The following is a 13,621-nucleotide window of genomic DNA, read 5'->3' as shown; positions in this document are numbered from 1 at the left end:
TACGATCTCTGTCTGTCAGTCTGTTTGCATTTATACGATCTATCTGGCTATTGTACGATCTCTTTCTCTGTCTGCTATTGTACGATCTATCTGTTTATCGTACGATCTCTGTTTGTCTGTCTGCTATTGTACAATCTATCTGTTTATCGTACGATCTCTGTCTGTCAGTCTGTTTGCATTTATACGATCTATCTGGCTATTGTACGATCTCTTTCTCTGTCTGCTATTGTACGATCTATCTGTTTATCGTACGATCTCTTTCTCTGTCTGCTATTGTACGATCTATCTGTCTGTCGGAAGATTTCTCTGACTGTCTGCTATTGTACGATCTATGTGTTTATCGTACGATCTCTGTTTGTCTGTCTGCTATTGTACGATCTATGTGTTTATCGTACGATCTCTGTCTGTCAGTCTGCTATTGTACAATCTATGTGTTTTTCGTACGATCTGTCTGTCAGTCTGTTTGCATTTATACGATCTATCTGGCTATTGTACAATCTCTCTGTCTGCTATTGTACGATCTATCTGTTTATCGTACGATCGCTCATTCAGTCTGTTTGCGTTTATGCGATCTATCTGTCTATCATACAATCTCTCTGTTTGTCTGTCTGCTATTGCATAGTCTATGTGTCTATATTGTACGATCTATCTGTCTGTTGTACAGTCTGTTTAAATACAGATCTGTCTATCTATATTTGTTTATAATTAATTACTAATGGTGCTGCATTCATTTATACTAAGCATGTGCCAATAAATGCTTAGCATATGTACCAAATGTGCCAAAGCATGTGCCAAAATAGTGGTCAGATAATTTAATATTTTCTGTCTCTATGTAAAAGTGGAAGCCTGATTTCTGCACCAAACCAGCGTTTTCATTTTCACCCTGGAGAGCTGATGGGCACGTGAACCTTTGTTTCCTGTGGGCAAGAATGTGATGGGATTTTTGAGATGTGTGATTGGCTGCTGCTTACACAGGCCTTGCACTGGAAACAGGAAGTTAAATTGGGTGATTAAAGGGTATTCCCTGTCTGTGAGTTAAGTTGAGTGTGTTTGAGACGGAGTGGACGTGAAATATACAGCACAAGGTTATCAGGATTTGTTTTCTGCTGTCTGTCGGACATTATGAAGCTCAAAAGAGTGGAGCAATTATGTCGAGAGGTTTGGAGGAGCTGCTCGCAGGTCTGTGTTTCTGTTCATCATGGACTGCTTATGATACTTTGATATTTTCATTTTAGTTTGGACTGCTAATTTTTAATTAACAATAATATTATAATTAATTATATCGTGACCATAAATAAACAAAACAAATGAAAAAAATAGAATAAATAATAATATTAAAATAAAATGAAATAGTTTTGTAAAGTAATTCATACTTTTCTAAAATGTATAGGTGCTTCGTAAGTATTTCTTACTTTTTTGTAATCTGGCTGTGCTGTACTGAAAAAGCTTGTCCAAAAATAGCAGTATCATAGTTGTAACTTTTAGTCACATTAATGCATCTCATGATTGATTCATGCTCACAGGTTTTGTCAGGTGGTCAGTCTTTGTCAAGCACCTCTCGAGAGTGGAAACTTGAGGTTGTAACTGCGACAGAGAAAAACATTTCCCATCAGATATTATCAGCTGAGCATCTGCCCGCCTCTTTCCTGGCGGATCAAAACAAAGCGCTCGACCCAGATACCTCACGTGTGCTTTTATGTGACTTGTTTCCATGCATGATACGAGGGGATGGGTATCTGAACAAATACAGTGTAAAGAGAGTCTATTACAGTTCCTTTCCTCAACTTCCCCTATAGAAAAGAAACATAAGTGGTGTATTCTAAGGCAAGTTTCACTAGTATTATTGGTTTTGCATAGCGTTAGTGATTTGAATAGGCCCTTAAATGCTAGTTACTAAAAGTTGATAAAAAAGCTGATACAAAATCTTAAGTAATTTGAACACGTCCTAATGATGACAATCAGTGTTCCTGATTGTGACTATGAGCCTCTTAATTTTCTCACAATTTCTGCCTGATAAAATAGAGCTTAGCTTAACCATAAAAATGTAATTTAATTATGAAAATGCACATTTTATTACATGGCTTTTCCAGGTCTAGAAATCACACTTTTAAAATTACACTTCCTCATTTATCCAGGTTTTCCAAGAATCCTGGTTCTTTAAAAGGAATCGGCAGTTGTTGAGAGGATAAATTAAAATGAGAAATATCTTGACGTTGAGCTGTTTTAATACTTGTCTTGTTTTAAATCATTTTAAGTCATCTTGAGACCAACTGTTGCAGTCTTGACGGGTTTTTCTATTTAATAAAGCATGATCTGATGAGGTTGTTGAATAGAAAGTGAATGGATTGGGAATTTATATGGAAGTAGACTGTGAAATCACCAGTTTCATTTCACACGTCAGTTCAAGAGGTACTTCATCTACTGGATCATGATAACATCCATTTATATATCAATATTAAAGACCTAAACTTGGTAATAATCCACAGTTTAAAGTTGGATTCACTTCACTGTAGTGGAATATTCCCATAAATAAGTTTGGATTTGGTGATCAGAAATGAGTTTTACTGTTAAAAGCGCTCTTGAATGTGTTTAGCAGTGTGTAGTGGTGGTGAAGCAGTGTATTATGGTCCATCATCATCTTGGGATATGGGAAAATAATGAGGCAAGTTTTCCGTCCAGATGTAGGAAACCAGACCATCTTCAGATCACATGACTTTGTGTTTGAAGTGGATTTTCATTGGCAGCAATGCCTTTAGTTATTCCAGTTTTATAAAGTTCAGTACTGTTGGGTAAAGACGGCATCTCGCTAGCAGTCTTGAAAACATTCTTTGCCTTAATTAATAAATTTATTTTTTTAAATGAAGCAGAATTTTTAAAATGGAATATGCACCTGCTTCCAAATGACTCTGACTCCAGATTTCTCTTCCTGTCTTCACGCATGGAAACATCTGTAAGCCGTTTTCATGTCTGTCTTTCAGCTGGATCAGCTGGTGATGGACTCCACAAAAGAAAGGAAGGATATGGAGATGAAACACTCGACTATTCAACAGAAGGTACTCCAAACATTAATGACCCACAAACCCCAGGCCATCGCACACTGTATAGGGCCAGTCAGAAAATATGCATTGTTTAGAGCAACATGAGGCTTTGCAGCACACTGATGAAAGCTGAATCCAAGCAACAAAATCATGTTGAAACAGAATATCCTTCCCTACTCTCCTCTCCTCAGGGTTTGAGCTTTAGAAATGATCTAAAGTACACAAAGTGAAGTTTTTGCCTGATATACTGTGCACAGGTTTATGAATAAACAAAGTAATAAAGTTGCTGTTATTACAGTAGAGCCATTCATCTTTCGGTAGATTAGGACCGAATCCTCACCCATGGCACGTGCAAGTGTGTTTTATGTAGTAGTAGGGTTGTGAGGATAGCAAGATTTCAGTAGTCAATACCAGTTCTGCTGAAATGTCATTATTCTTACCACAGCAGTTTACAATACATTGGCTAGTGCTTTAAAAATTGTGTAAATGTGCAAATTACCCCTAAAGGTGCGGTGTCGTTTTCCTTTGCATGGTGAAATAGAGAATTTCAACAAATTGAACCCCATTCAACAGAACTGAACACAAGTGGAAAGCCACATTGCACGTTTTTCTGTGAAATTGAGAATTGTGAGGGTCTTCTGGTGGCAAAATTTGGTAATTCTCAATTTTGCCAAAAATTTCATCATGTGGATTTCAAATTTGGTTCATATTTGTTAATCATTGAACGGTTTGCCTAGTTATCCCATAGAAAGCAGATTGCTTTTGAAGATGTAGGGGTGTGCGATATTTATAATCTACTATTATATCGTAATTGTTGTTTTAACGATGTGCGAGCTGACATTATCGAGTATGTCACTCGCTTTGCAAAAAACAAACAAAAACACATCGGTCCAAAAGCATTCACTGCGTGATGAAGCCTATTGGAATGCAGTTAGAATTAGGGTTGTGACAGTGAGGAAATTTTCCCACCGGTTAATCGACGAGTGACAACACCGGTAATACCGGTATCACCGTTGGGGTGGGGTGTTAGTTCGTTTGAGTTTCCCTCTTTTCCCTCGCTTTCAAATAGCTTGTAAAAGTGCCGTGCATATTTTACTTTCACTTTCAAATTAGCGGCAACTGCCGCAATTCGGCGTCAAGCAATTGTTCGTTTGAGTTTTCCCTCTTTTCCTCTGATTTCTTGGCTTTCAAATAGCTTGAAAAAGCGCTTTACTTTCACTTTCAAATTAGGGGCAATTCAGCATTGATTCAATCAAGCAACAACAACGTCAAACTCAGAACTTTTATTAACAAAACTAATAAAAATACACCATATAGGCCTATGCCTAATAAAATAACAAATTACTTAGGCTACACAAAGTTTAAATAGGTATATAAAACTGAAAATCAGCTAACACTGTGGAACCAAATAAATAAGAAATATAGAACGTTTATTAGCAAAACTAATAAGAAAGCTTGGAGGCACGGCATATACACCTTGATGTAAAATAAAATAAACACAGTTTAAATAAAGTGATCAGTAAACACTGTGCAACCAAATAAATAAGAAACGAATGTTTAAAAAAACTTCCAGTCAATAGGCTTTTCAAAATAAAAAATATTGCCAAACAGGCGCCTTTGCATTTCCTTTCTAAACAATCTTCTGCCATCGTCTTGTCTTTCTCACCTCACTCTTGTCAGTCAGCTCGACTCACTCTCCTCACGTGATAAATAAAATCTGACTCCTGCTCCGCGGTGCACTGTTGTTCGCGCACGGTCCGGCACGCTGCATTGAGCGTTTAGTTTTTAAAAGTGTCTGTCCTCTAACTGAACTAGGCTAAATGATTTTTGTTACTATAAAAAAATCTAAACAACGGTGGGGGCGGTGCCGCGGTAGGCAAACGTAACCGGTGTAACCGAAAACACCGTCTATCGCAGCAAGCCTAGTTAGAATGATGTCCGATGTTTTTATGAAAGCAAAAATATAGCCTTGTATAGGTTTTTGTTTTTATATATAGAAGATATGATGCTATCACACAAGTAAGAGTGCCGTTTACCAAATATCAGTGCGCGAGCGCGACACAATATTGTCAGGGTTTTTTGTTTGTTTTTTGTTTTTGTTTCGCCAATGAAACGGAGCAGAACATTTGTGCATCTCAGAGCAACAGTGATGTTTCTTTGTTAATGATTCTTTTTTTTAACAAATCAATTGAGTCAATGATTCAATTATCCATTTATAAAGACAGCCACTTGCATTGTTTCTAAATGAATCAGTTGTTTTGAATGAATCGTTTGAATGAACGATTTAACGAATCACTGATTAAGACAGGGACTTGTCGCCACCTACTGGTGGTTTTAGTGTCATGTCTATTTATCCATGACGGGCCTAAACAAGCCAAGGTATTGGCATAAAAATACACTCAGCAAAATATCCTTCAATTATCGTTATCGAAAAAGTCCAAAAATATATAATTGTTTGTCAATATCACACCCCTACCTCGTCGTGCTTTATGCGTCACTATCCTATGGACACGCGACCTTGTTTGTTTGCGAAATGTTTACCAAATACCAATTGAAATCTCTATTTAATATTGTAAATGCTTCATTTATGTCCTGGAGACGCTTGATAAAACACTGAATTAGTGTATATTCATCTATCACTCCATAATGATTCATGCGCTTGTGCCACAGTGCAGCTTGTTCTTCAGCTCATGTGAAGTGTGACTCTGTCTCTGTATTTGTGTTGTCCTCCTCCTCTCTCTCACTCACTCATTCACTCATCCTCTCTCTCTCTCTCTCTCTCTCTCTGGCTGTGTTGGCAGTTGTTAACCTGCTCTCTCTTCTTTTCTGACTGCTCATATGAGGCCGTGCTGCAGGTGAGTCTGTCCCTTCTATATGTATCAGAAATTACAATTATTTGTAGAAATTACAGAAATTACTGTCCCTTCTGCCTCTCCGTCTGAATGCTGCATGAATCACCATTACACTGATACCTGCGTTAATTATGTTCATTAGACATTCACTTTTATGTCAGTAGCTCATTTTATATGTAATCAAAGCAAAGGATTGTAATTTGATTGTAAAAACCTGGAAGAAAATGCTTTAAAAACACATTGAAGTTTGTTAATCACTGTTGTACTTGAAGGAGAAAATAGTCCAAACAGAAGTGAACCAAAGCGCACCGCGACTGTGTAAATGTTTAATGCTCTGCTGGGATTGGTGGATCCAACACATGAGCCACAGTTAATGAATTCATTCATCGACCGCACACACACACACACACACACACACTCACACATGCTAGAGCTTTCCTGAAGGGGAGGAGCCAGCAATAGATAATAAGGCTAATGCCCGGCTCAGTCTGCATATACATGGATGTACATAAACACACACAGTGCGTAGAGGCTCAGTGATGGTAGACGACCCTGACAGGACAGTCACAATAATGATTGGGAGTTAGATGCAGCGTCACTGCTCACACACACACACACACACACACACACACACACACACACACTGCTCTGTCCGGCATGAAGATCTTCAGCAGGTTTCACTATGTGTGGTATCTGGTGAGTCAGTCGTTTTTAATAGTTCATGTTAATATTCTTTGTCTCTTTTGACTTTGAGCGATGATGAATGTGAATGTGACATCTTTTATGTATCTACTGATCAAATTCTATGGCTGTGTTTGAATGAATATCAGTTTAATGGTCAATAACTAATACGGATGTCCGATATGATAAAGAGATGATAACATTATTTTGAAGAATAATTTCAATTTAATAACTCAAAGAATGTCAGCTTTGTGACCACCAAGTAAAATACAGTAATATATATATATATATATATATATATATGAATTCATGTTCCATTGTCACTTAATGTGGACACATTTTCAGTCAAATAAATAATTGTATTATTTTATTATGCTTACTTTATTAATCTATTTAAGAATTATTTAAGAATTTCAGCCTTTTAATTATACTTTTTTTTCTTGGTATTATCATGACAGTTTTGACTTGCAAAAAAAAAAATCATGCTTATCTTAGAATTGTTTTAATTCTATTTAAGAATTATTAAGAATTCCAGCCTTTTAATGTTTTACTTTGTTACAATTATGACAGTTATAGACTTCATTTGTTTTATTGCAAAAATGGAAAGTATGTTCATTCAAAAAATCATCATGATCTTCAGATCACTGACCCTCAAACTTATTCCACTTCATTTAAGTATTTATAGTATTCAGTATTAATAGTTGGAAGAGCTGCAGGTACGGTAAGTTGCTCTGTGCGTTGATAACAGCTGTAGCCCCATTCTTTGGTCCCGGCACCCTAAATATATTAAGCGGCCCGGCTCATGTATCAGATCATGGCTGCTTGATCAAGTTACAGAGAAATGGAAACCAAATCTGCTTTTTTAATAACAGTCGGTGCTGTTGTGTTCATTTTGCTCGCCCTGCTGTAAACATACAAGCCAAGGGTCATACTGAAGGTCGTGGTCTGTAGTCCACTTAGAGATTAATTTTTTAGATAGATCCAAAAAAGTGAAAAATAGCCCAGTTCTGATAGCTTTTACACTGATACTGGTCTTAAAAGTGGATTCAGATCTCATTTTAGCCCACTTCCGGTCTCAGTCCACTTTCCATTCACACTGCAGATTTGTTGTAACTCTTTTTTGTAACTCTATTAATTCATAGTATTATTATTTTGCTGTTATTTAATTTTTTTATATTTATTTATGTATTTATTTTATGTTTATTATTGACTTTTTTTGTTTTTTTACAAAAATAATGCAATATAAATTGTGCAATAGTTACATATTTCTGCAACATTAATAAGGCTGGCCACATAAACCCTCAGGTTATTAGTTTGATAGCTGAAATATGACCTTTGGAGTTTCTCTGTCTGTTTTACAGAAACATTTCTTGGTAACACTTTACAATATGGTCCAATTTGTTACCTAATTTGCATAATTCATGCATTAGGTATCAACAGCAAGCAGAAGATCTGTACAGCATTTATTAATCTAAATGAATGTTCATTTATAAATATGCTATTTTTATTCACATTTGTTCATAAAAAAAGCACATTTTTTTAAATTTGACATTTTAAAATGTATGATTTATATGTACAAAAATCCTAGATTAATAAATCTTGTAAAAAATATTGTTGTATTAAGTATGTATTATCAAGTACTGTAATCTGTTAGTATTGTTGTATTATATTATTAGTGTTTTTTTCTTCTCATTGTGTCTCATTACTTTTCTCTGGTAGCATGTAAAAAGGAAACATTTGAATTGTTTGAATTGTTATAATTAAAATACAGTGAGCATTACACTCTCAAGCATGCTTAAAGAGGGGCTGAATTATTTCAGATCATTCACTAAGGCAAAATTCATGCTAACCGTTCTCAAACTCCTGAAATTAACCAAAACTGCCCCAGTTTAAGTTTTCTGTAGGTGGCTTTGAAGAAAGAGTCTGCTAAATGGTCGACTGTGTGTCTTCTGGTTTGTGGGTTCTGTTCTCCGCTGTACACCGGAGATGTGATGTAAGATCTGTTAGTAGTGCGGTCTAGTGCAGATCAGACTGGATTCCCGCAGCAGCATGCAGGTCGGGCTGTAAACGAACCTCCTCTACTAGTATGTCACTCTTATCTGTCTTCAGCTGCTTGAGCTTTCACAGGCAAAAACACAGGATTCAGTGACGCTCTAGTGTTACTGGGGCTCTGCTAGTCTGAGCTCAGCCGGTCTCACATGACATCTACAGGAAGCAGGATCTTTGATTGTTCTTGTGGTGAACACCAACCAGTGGCCAGAGCGGCGTATCATGATTTCTTACAGTACTGTGATGTTATGCCCAGATAAATTCACCATATGTAGAGCTAATTATTGGTGGTTTTGATCTTAGTTGTAAGTTTTGGTCTGTTGGTTTTAGTTTATAGTCTGAAGGTGTCACACTTACAGTTTCTCAGCAAAATTTTGTCAACAAAACCCAGTCTTTTCAAACAGAATCTGAGCAGTGAAAAGTTTATTGGGAGAGCACTGACGTTTTGTGAGGAAACACAAAGTTAATTTTTTTAGTACAGTAGAACAGTAGTTTTTTTGTTTTTGTTTTGTTTTACACAAAATTTTACTAATGTGATTAATGTTTCAAGAAATATTTCACTAGAAAATCCTGTCATTTTACTCATGTTGGTCCAAACCAGTTTAACTTATTTTCATCTGAGGAGCACAAAAGAAGAGCCTTTGAAGATGTTCATGCTGCTCCATTCCATAACACAATGTAACAAAAATGTGTTTCCCTTAAAGTGCCTTGAATATTACCTTTCATGCAGTGTGTCATGTAGCTGTATGTGAACATAAACTATCTGCAAATTTGTGAAGCTGACATTGCGCGATAAATAAAGTTATTGCCTATCAAAAAAAAAAAGAGTCGGCTCGCAATCGCCTAAACGAGTCGTCATGAATTCGAATCTTATTCTGTTACGGCTCTACGTCACGAAGTAACACATTTGCATAATGTCCGCCCACGTTCTACGTCGCCATCTTGCTCGCCCACAAACAGTAAAATTTCCGTGTGGTTAACATCAGACGCTGTATCCTACGCTGTAAGAGTAAATTTGTTTTATCACATCTTATAATTACCACAAACTTGTTAACACTTGACACTTACCACTGAGAAACGTCCTGCTCCAGAGAATCAGTCTCTTGTCGATCAGCCAGTTCAACCGTTTCATCATCAGACTCCGGCTCGAATTGGTAAGGTACAATCGATACCATCTTCTCTATGTATTGACAAGTCTCCAGGGCTGTCATTCCGTCATGGCAATGTTTCGTTTCCGACACGCGCTGTACGCGGTAGACCAATCCAATAGAGCCAATCTCTCTACGGCTCTGGACCAATCACAAAGGACTGCGCCATCTGACCAATCACAGCAGTGAGGGCTCACGGAAAGGAGGGGTTTAGAGAGACTGATTCTTTGAACTGCTTCGCACGAGTCGTTTACGAATCATTTAGAAATGAAGTAAAATTAAATCTATTTTTTTGAGAAAACGAATGTGTTTTTTGACCTTGCATGCATGTAAACCTGTTTTAGGACACTCATAAAACAATATAGCAACATTAAAAATGGCATAATAGGGGCACTTTAAATGTTTTATGGTTCTTCTGTAATTCTTTGGTGCTAATTATTATTTAACTATTTATTTTCACTTGGCATCAATATTTAGGAAAATATTTAGGTCAGGAAAATTTTAGAACTTCTATCATTAATTGTGAAACATTGGATTAGTACAGATAAGTTTAAAATTTTGCTTGTGGTTTTTTTTTTTTTTTTTGCTTTTGTTTCTGTGACATTCTGTAATATTCTGTTTACAGAATATCATTGTGGGACTAGTCACAAAAGGCAAATCATCCAACGTACACTTCTGAAGTTTTGGAAGACTCACTTTTGTTAACTGCTTATGTTAAACTTGTTGTTAGCTCAGTATTATGCATGTACCATGTAATTTTATGCATGAGTAATAACGGATGGAGTTGTCAGTATATATATATATATATATATATATATATATTAGCATTGTTAATGATACACAAGAAGTCATGCGATTTTCGTATGCAACATGTCAAACTTCATAAAGAAACATTAAAAATAAAAGCGAAGTAAAACTTTTATAAAACATAGTTTCACTGTGAAATAAAAGTGAATAGATATTGGGCTTTTGAGCTTCAAAATAACAAAGAAAACATCATAAAAGTAGTCCACTATATTCTGAAAATCTCCCCTTCTGCTGGCGCGCTCAGATAAAATATTACTTTATTAGACGGGCTGTGTACATTTGTAAATGTAACATTTGGTCATGTGACGCTCAAGAGCCAATCATGTTTGGCATCGATATACTGTCAAATGGCATTGATTTGCCATTTCTGCTGTTTGTATGACTTTTGTACTAGTTTCAGAAATGTAAAAAAAAAAAAAAAATCCAGTCCGTTTTTCTTGAAAGAATTAAAGTCATTATGAGTTTGGAACAACATGAGGGTGAGAAATTGATGAACGGATGAACAATGCCTTTACATTAACCTTGAATGCAGTTTAAGTCACTTTGGATAAAAGGGTCTGCCAAATGCTGTAATGTAAATATAAAGATCTGGGATGGTAACCAGAAGGTTGTAGGTTTGAATTCCATATAGTAATTAAAATGTTATAGCTGTTCACTTCAGGTTTCTTCAAGATCTGACAGTTGCTAAGTTCAAGAGTCTTGATGATCATAGCAATATTAATAACCTGACTAGATAAGGGAAAAAATGGTTGTAATGTTTCTGCAGCCAATCAGTTTATTTTATCAAATAATTGGGTGTGCATCATGTGGGATCAGCCTAAATGTGTGTGGAGTGTTTATACAGCATGCGTATTAAATATAGATATTGACTAATAATTACTGTATTAACGCCTAAGAAGCTCAGTTCAACAAGTTTGATTTCCTGCCTTTTTTGTGCTCAGGACTTCTCAAATGACGACACCAAGCTGGGGTACAATGTGGACGCAGAGAATGGGATCGTCATGGAGGGATATCTGTTCAAGAGGGCCAGCAATGCCTTCAAAACCTGGAACAGGTCTGAGACGAGACAGAAAATCATACTGTGTCCACTTACAGCAGTAACTAATGGCCTATTTACTGGACAGCTCCAGGTAATCACGTATACATTGTTTTCTTTGCAGGCGATGGTTCTCGATTCAGAACAATCAGCTAGTGTACCAAAAGAAATTTAAGGTAAACATAATATAAAGAACACAAGTAATTCTAGCTTCAGCTGTGCGTTCAGCACTCTTTGCGGCGTGTTATTTCAGGATAACCCTACGGTCGTGGTGGAAGACTTGCGCTTGTGCACTGTCAAACACTGCGAGGACATCGAGCGCAGATTCTGCTTCGAAGTGGTTTCTCCAACAAAGTGAGTATAAGCACACAATTCTGATTCTCATAGCAGTTATGCTGCATGTTTGCAGGGAACACAAGCCACATTTACTGTTTGAACAGCTGAATTACTTAAACAGAAAACTAACACGCTTTAATTATTTGATTATTTAAATGGTAAGTGTCATTTCTGTGCCACTAGTATCAAATTAATAACTGTTTTGGAACAAATTTGCAGTTGTTAATTTAATGATATCTATTTATTTATTTATTTATTGCTACATTGCTGAGATGGTGGAAATTATTGGGAATAAAACACCAGTGTATAAGTGTAACTACTGAAAATAGTTCTCACTAATTGAAATCAAGCTGAAATAAAATAGTTAATAAATGGTAAACAAATAAAATAAAATCTATAAAATAAAATATAAATGTTAGATTGAAAAAAAAAAATGAAAATGAGAAACGTTGCCCTAGAAACAAAGTAAAATTTGAGTTAATTACTAAAATGACTAAAACCGAAATTAATTGTTTAAAAATAATAATAATAGTAATAAAATGACGAAAGCAAACTAAAACTAAATTTAAAATGAAAACTGAAAATAAGAAAAGTGATTTCAGAATATAAATAAATACTACAATAGTATAAAAATAATACTAAAATATTAAATATAGATTAAAATGTTATATTTCACTTTAAAACAAGACAAAAAACTGATTAGTATGATTATTTTTCAGTGCATATGTGACACTGTACATATGATTGTTGTTGTTTCTGCTAAAGGAGCTGTATGATGCAAGCGGACTCTGAAAAACTCAGGCAGGCCTGGATCAAAACCGTCCAAAACAGCATCGCCACAGCCTTCAGGGACAAAGCAGAGGACGCCGAGGTACTGCAGTTTCTATTTCATCCAGCTAATTAACGGCAGGCTAGAGATGCTAATGACGGCGGCCAGCGCTTTGATAACAGTGCGATGTGTTTGGCAGAAGATGGACAGAAAGTCGTCTGCATCTTCAGGCAGCTTGGACTCAGGTGGCGAGGTGAAGGAGAGGAGTCTGAAGGGCGAGAGCGCGCTGCAGAGGGTCATGGCCATCGGCGGGAACAGCAGCTGCTGTGACTGTGGACAGCCGGAGCCACGCTGGGCCAGCATTAACCTGAGCATCACGCTCTGCATCCAGTGCTCGGGCATACACAGGTGAGTGTGAGTGTGAGTGTCTGTGTCTGTGTCTGTGTCTGTGTGAGTGTGAGTGTCAGTGTCAGTGTGAGCCTCTGTGTGTGAGTCTGTGTGTGCGTGTGTGAGAGTGTGAGAATGTGTCTGTGTCTGTGAGTGCCTGTGTGTGTGAGAGTGTGTGTGTGTGTCAGTGTCTGTGTGTGTGAGTGTCTGTGTGTGTGAGTGTCTGTGTGTGTGTGTGTGTGTGTGTGCGCGTGTGTGTGCCTGTGTGTGAGTCTGTGTCTGTGTGAGTGTCTGTCTGTGTGTGTGTGCCTGTGTGTGTGTGTGTGTGCGCATTTTTGTGACAAATGAGGACATAAATTTCTATAATGACAAAGGTATAACATAGGTATTACAAGGAGAAGGTGACTTTTCAGGACATTACCCCATGTCCCCACTTTTCAAAACGCTTATAAATCACCCAGAATGGAGTGTATTGAAAATCTGAAATAGCACAAAGTTTCCTGTGAGGGGATGGTTTA

The 13,621-nt window shown here is 36.8% G+C and overlaps 1 protein-coding gene across 7 annotated transcripts in view; it reads left to right on the top strand.

Moving 5' to 3' along the window:
* Positions 1 to 13,621, top strand: part of LOC107698054 (arf-GAP with coiled-coil, ANK repeat and PH domain-containing protein 2) — a 55,648-nt gene that overhangs the window by 26,925 nt on the left and 15,102 nt on the right. For 6 of the 7 annotated variants that reach the window (XM_016498971.1, XM_016498972.1, XM_016498970.1 and 3 more), the window contains 7 exons: positions 2,979 to 3,053; positions 5,840 to 5,893; positions 11,517 to 11,629; positions 11,736 to 11,787; positions 11,865 to 11,965; positions 12,713 to 12,818; positions 12,916 to 13,124. In XM_016498971.1, coding sequence (XP_016354457.1) covers positions 2,979 to 3,053; positions 5,840 to 5,893; positions 11,517 to 11,629; positions 11,736 to 11,787; positions 11,865 to 11,965; positions 12,713 to 12,818; positions 12,916 to 13,124 — 710 coding nt within the window. The remainder of the gene's footprint in view (positions 1 to 2,978; positions 3,054 to 5,839; positions 5,894 to 11,516; positions 11,630 to 11,735; positions 11,788 to 11,864; positions 11,966 to 12,712; positions 12,819 to 12,915; positions 13,125 to 13,621) is intronic. The other variant, XM_016498973.1, reaches the window with a different exon arrangement.

This window comes from Sinocyclocheilus anshuiensis, unplaced genomic scaffold (assembly GCF_001515605.1).
Source record: "Sinocyclocheilus anshuiensis isolate Anshui unplaced genomic scaffold, SAMN03320099.WGS_v1.1 scaffold1501, whole genome shotgun sequence".
Classification (NCBI taxonomy): Eukaryota; Metazoa; Chordata; class Actinopteri; order Cypriniformes; family Cyprinidae; genus Sinocyclocheilus; species Sinocyclocheilus anshuiensis.
Note: the sequence above shows the minus strand (reverse complement) of the source record. Positions and strands in the feature narration are given on the sequence as shown.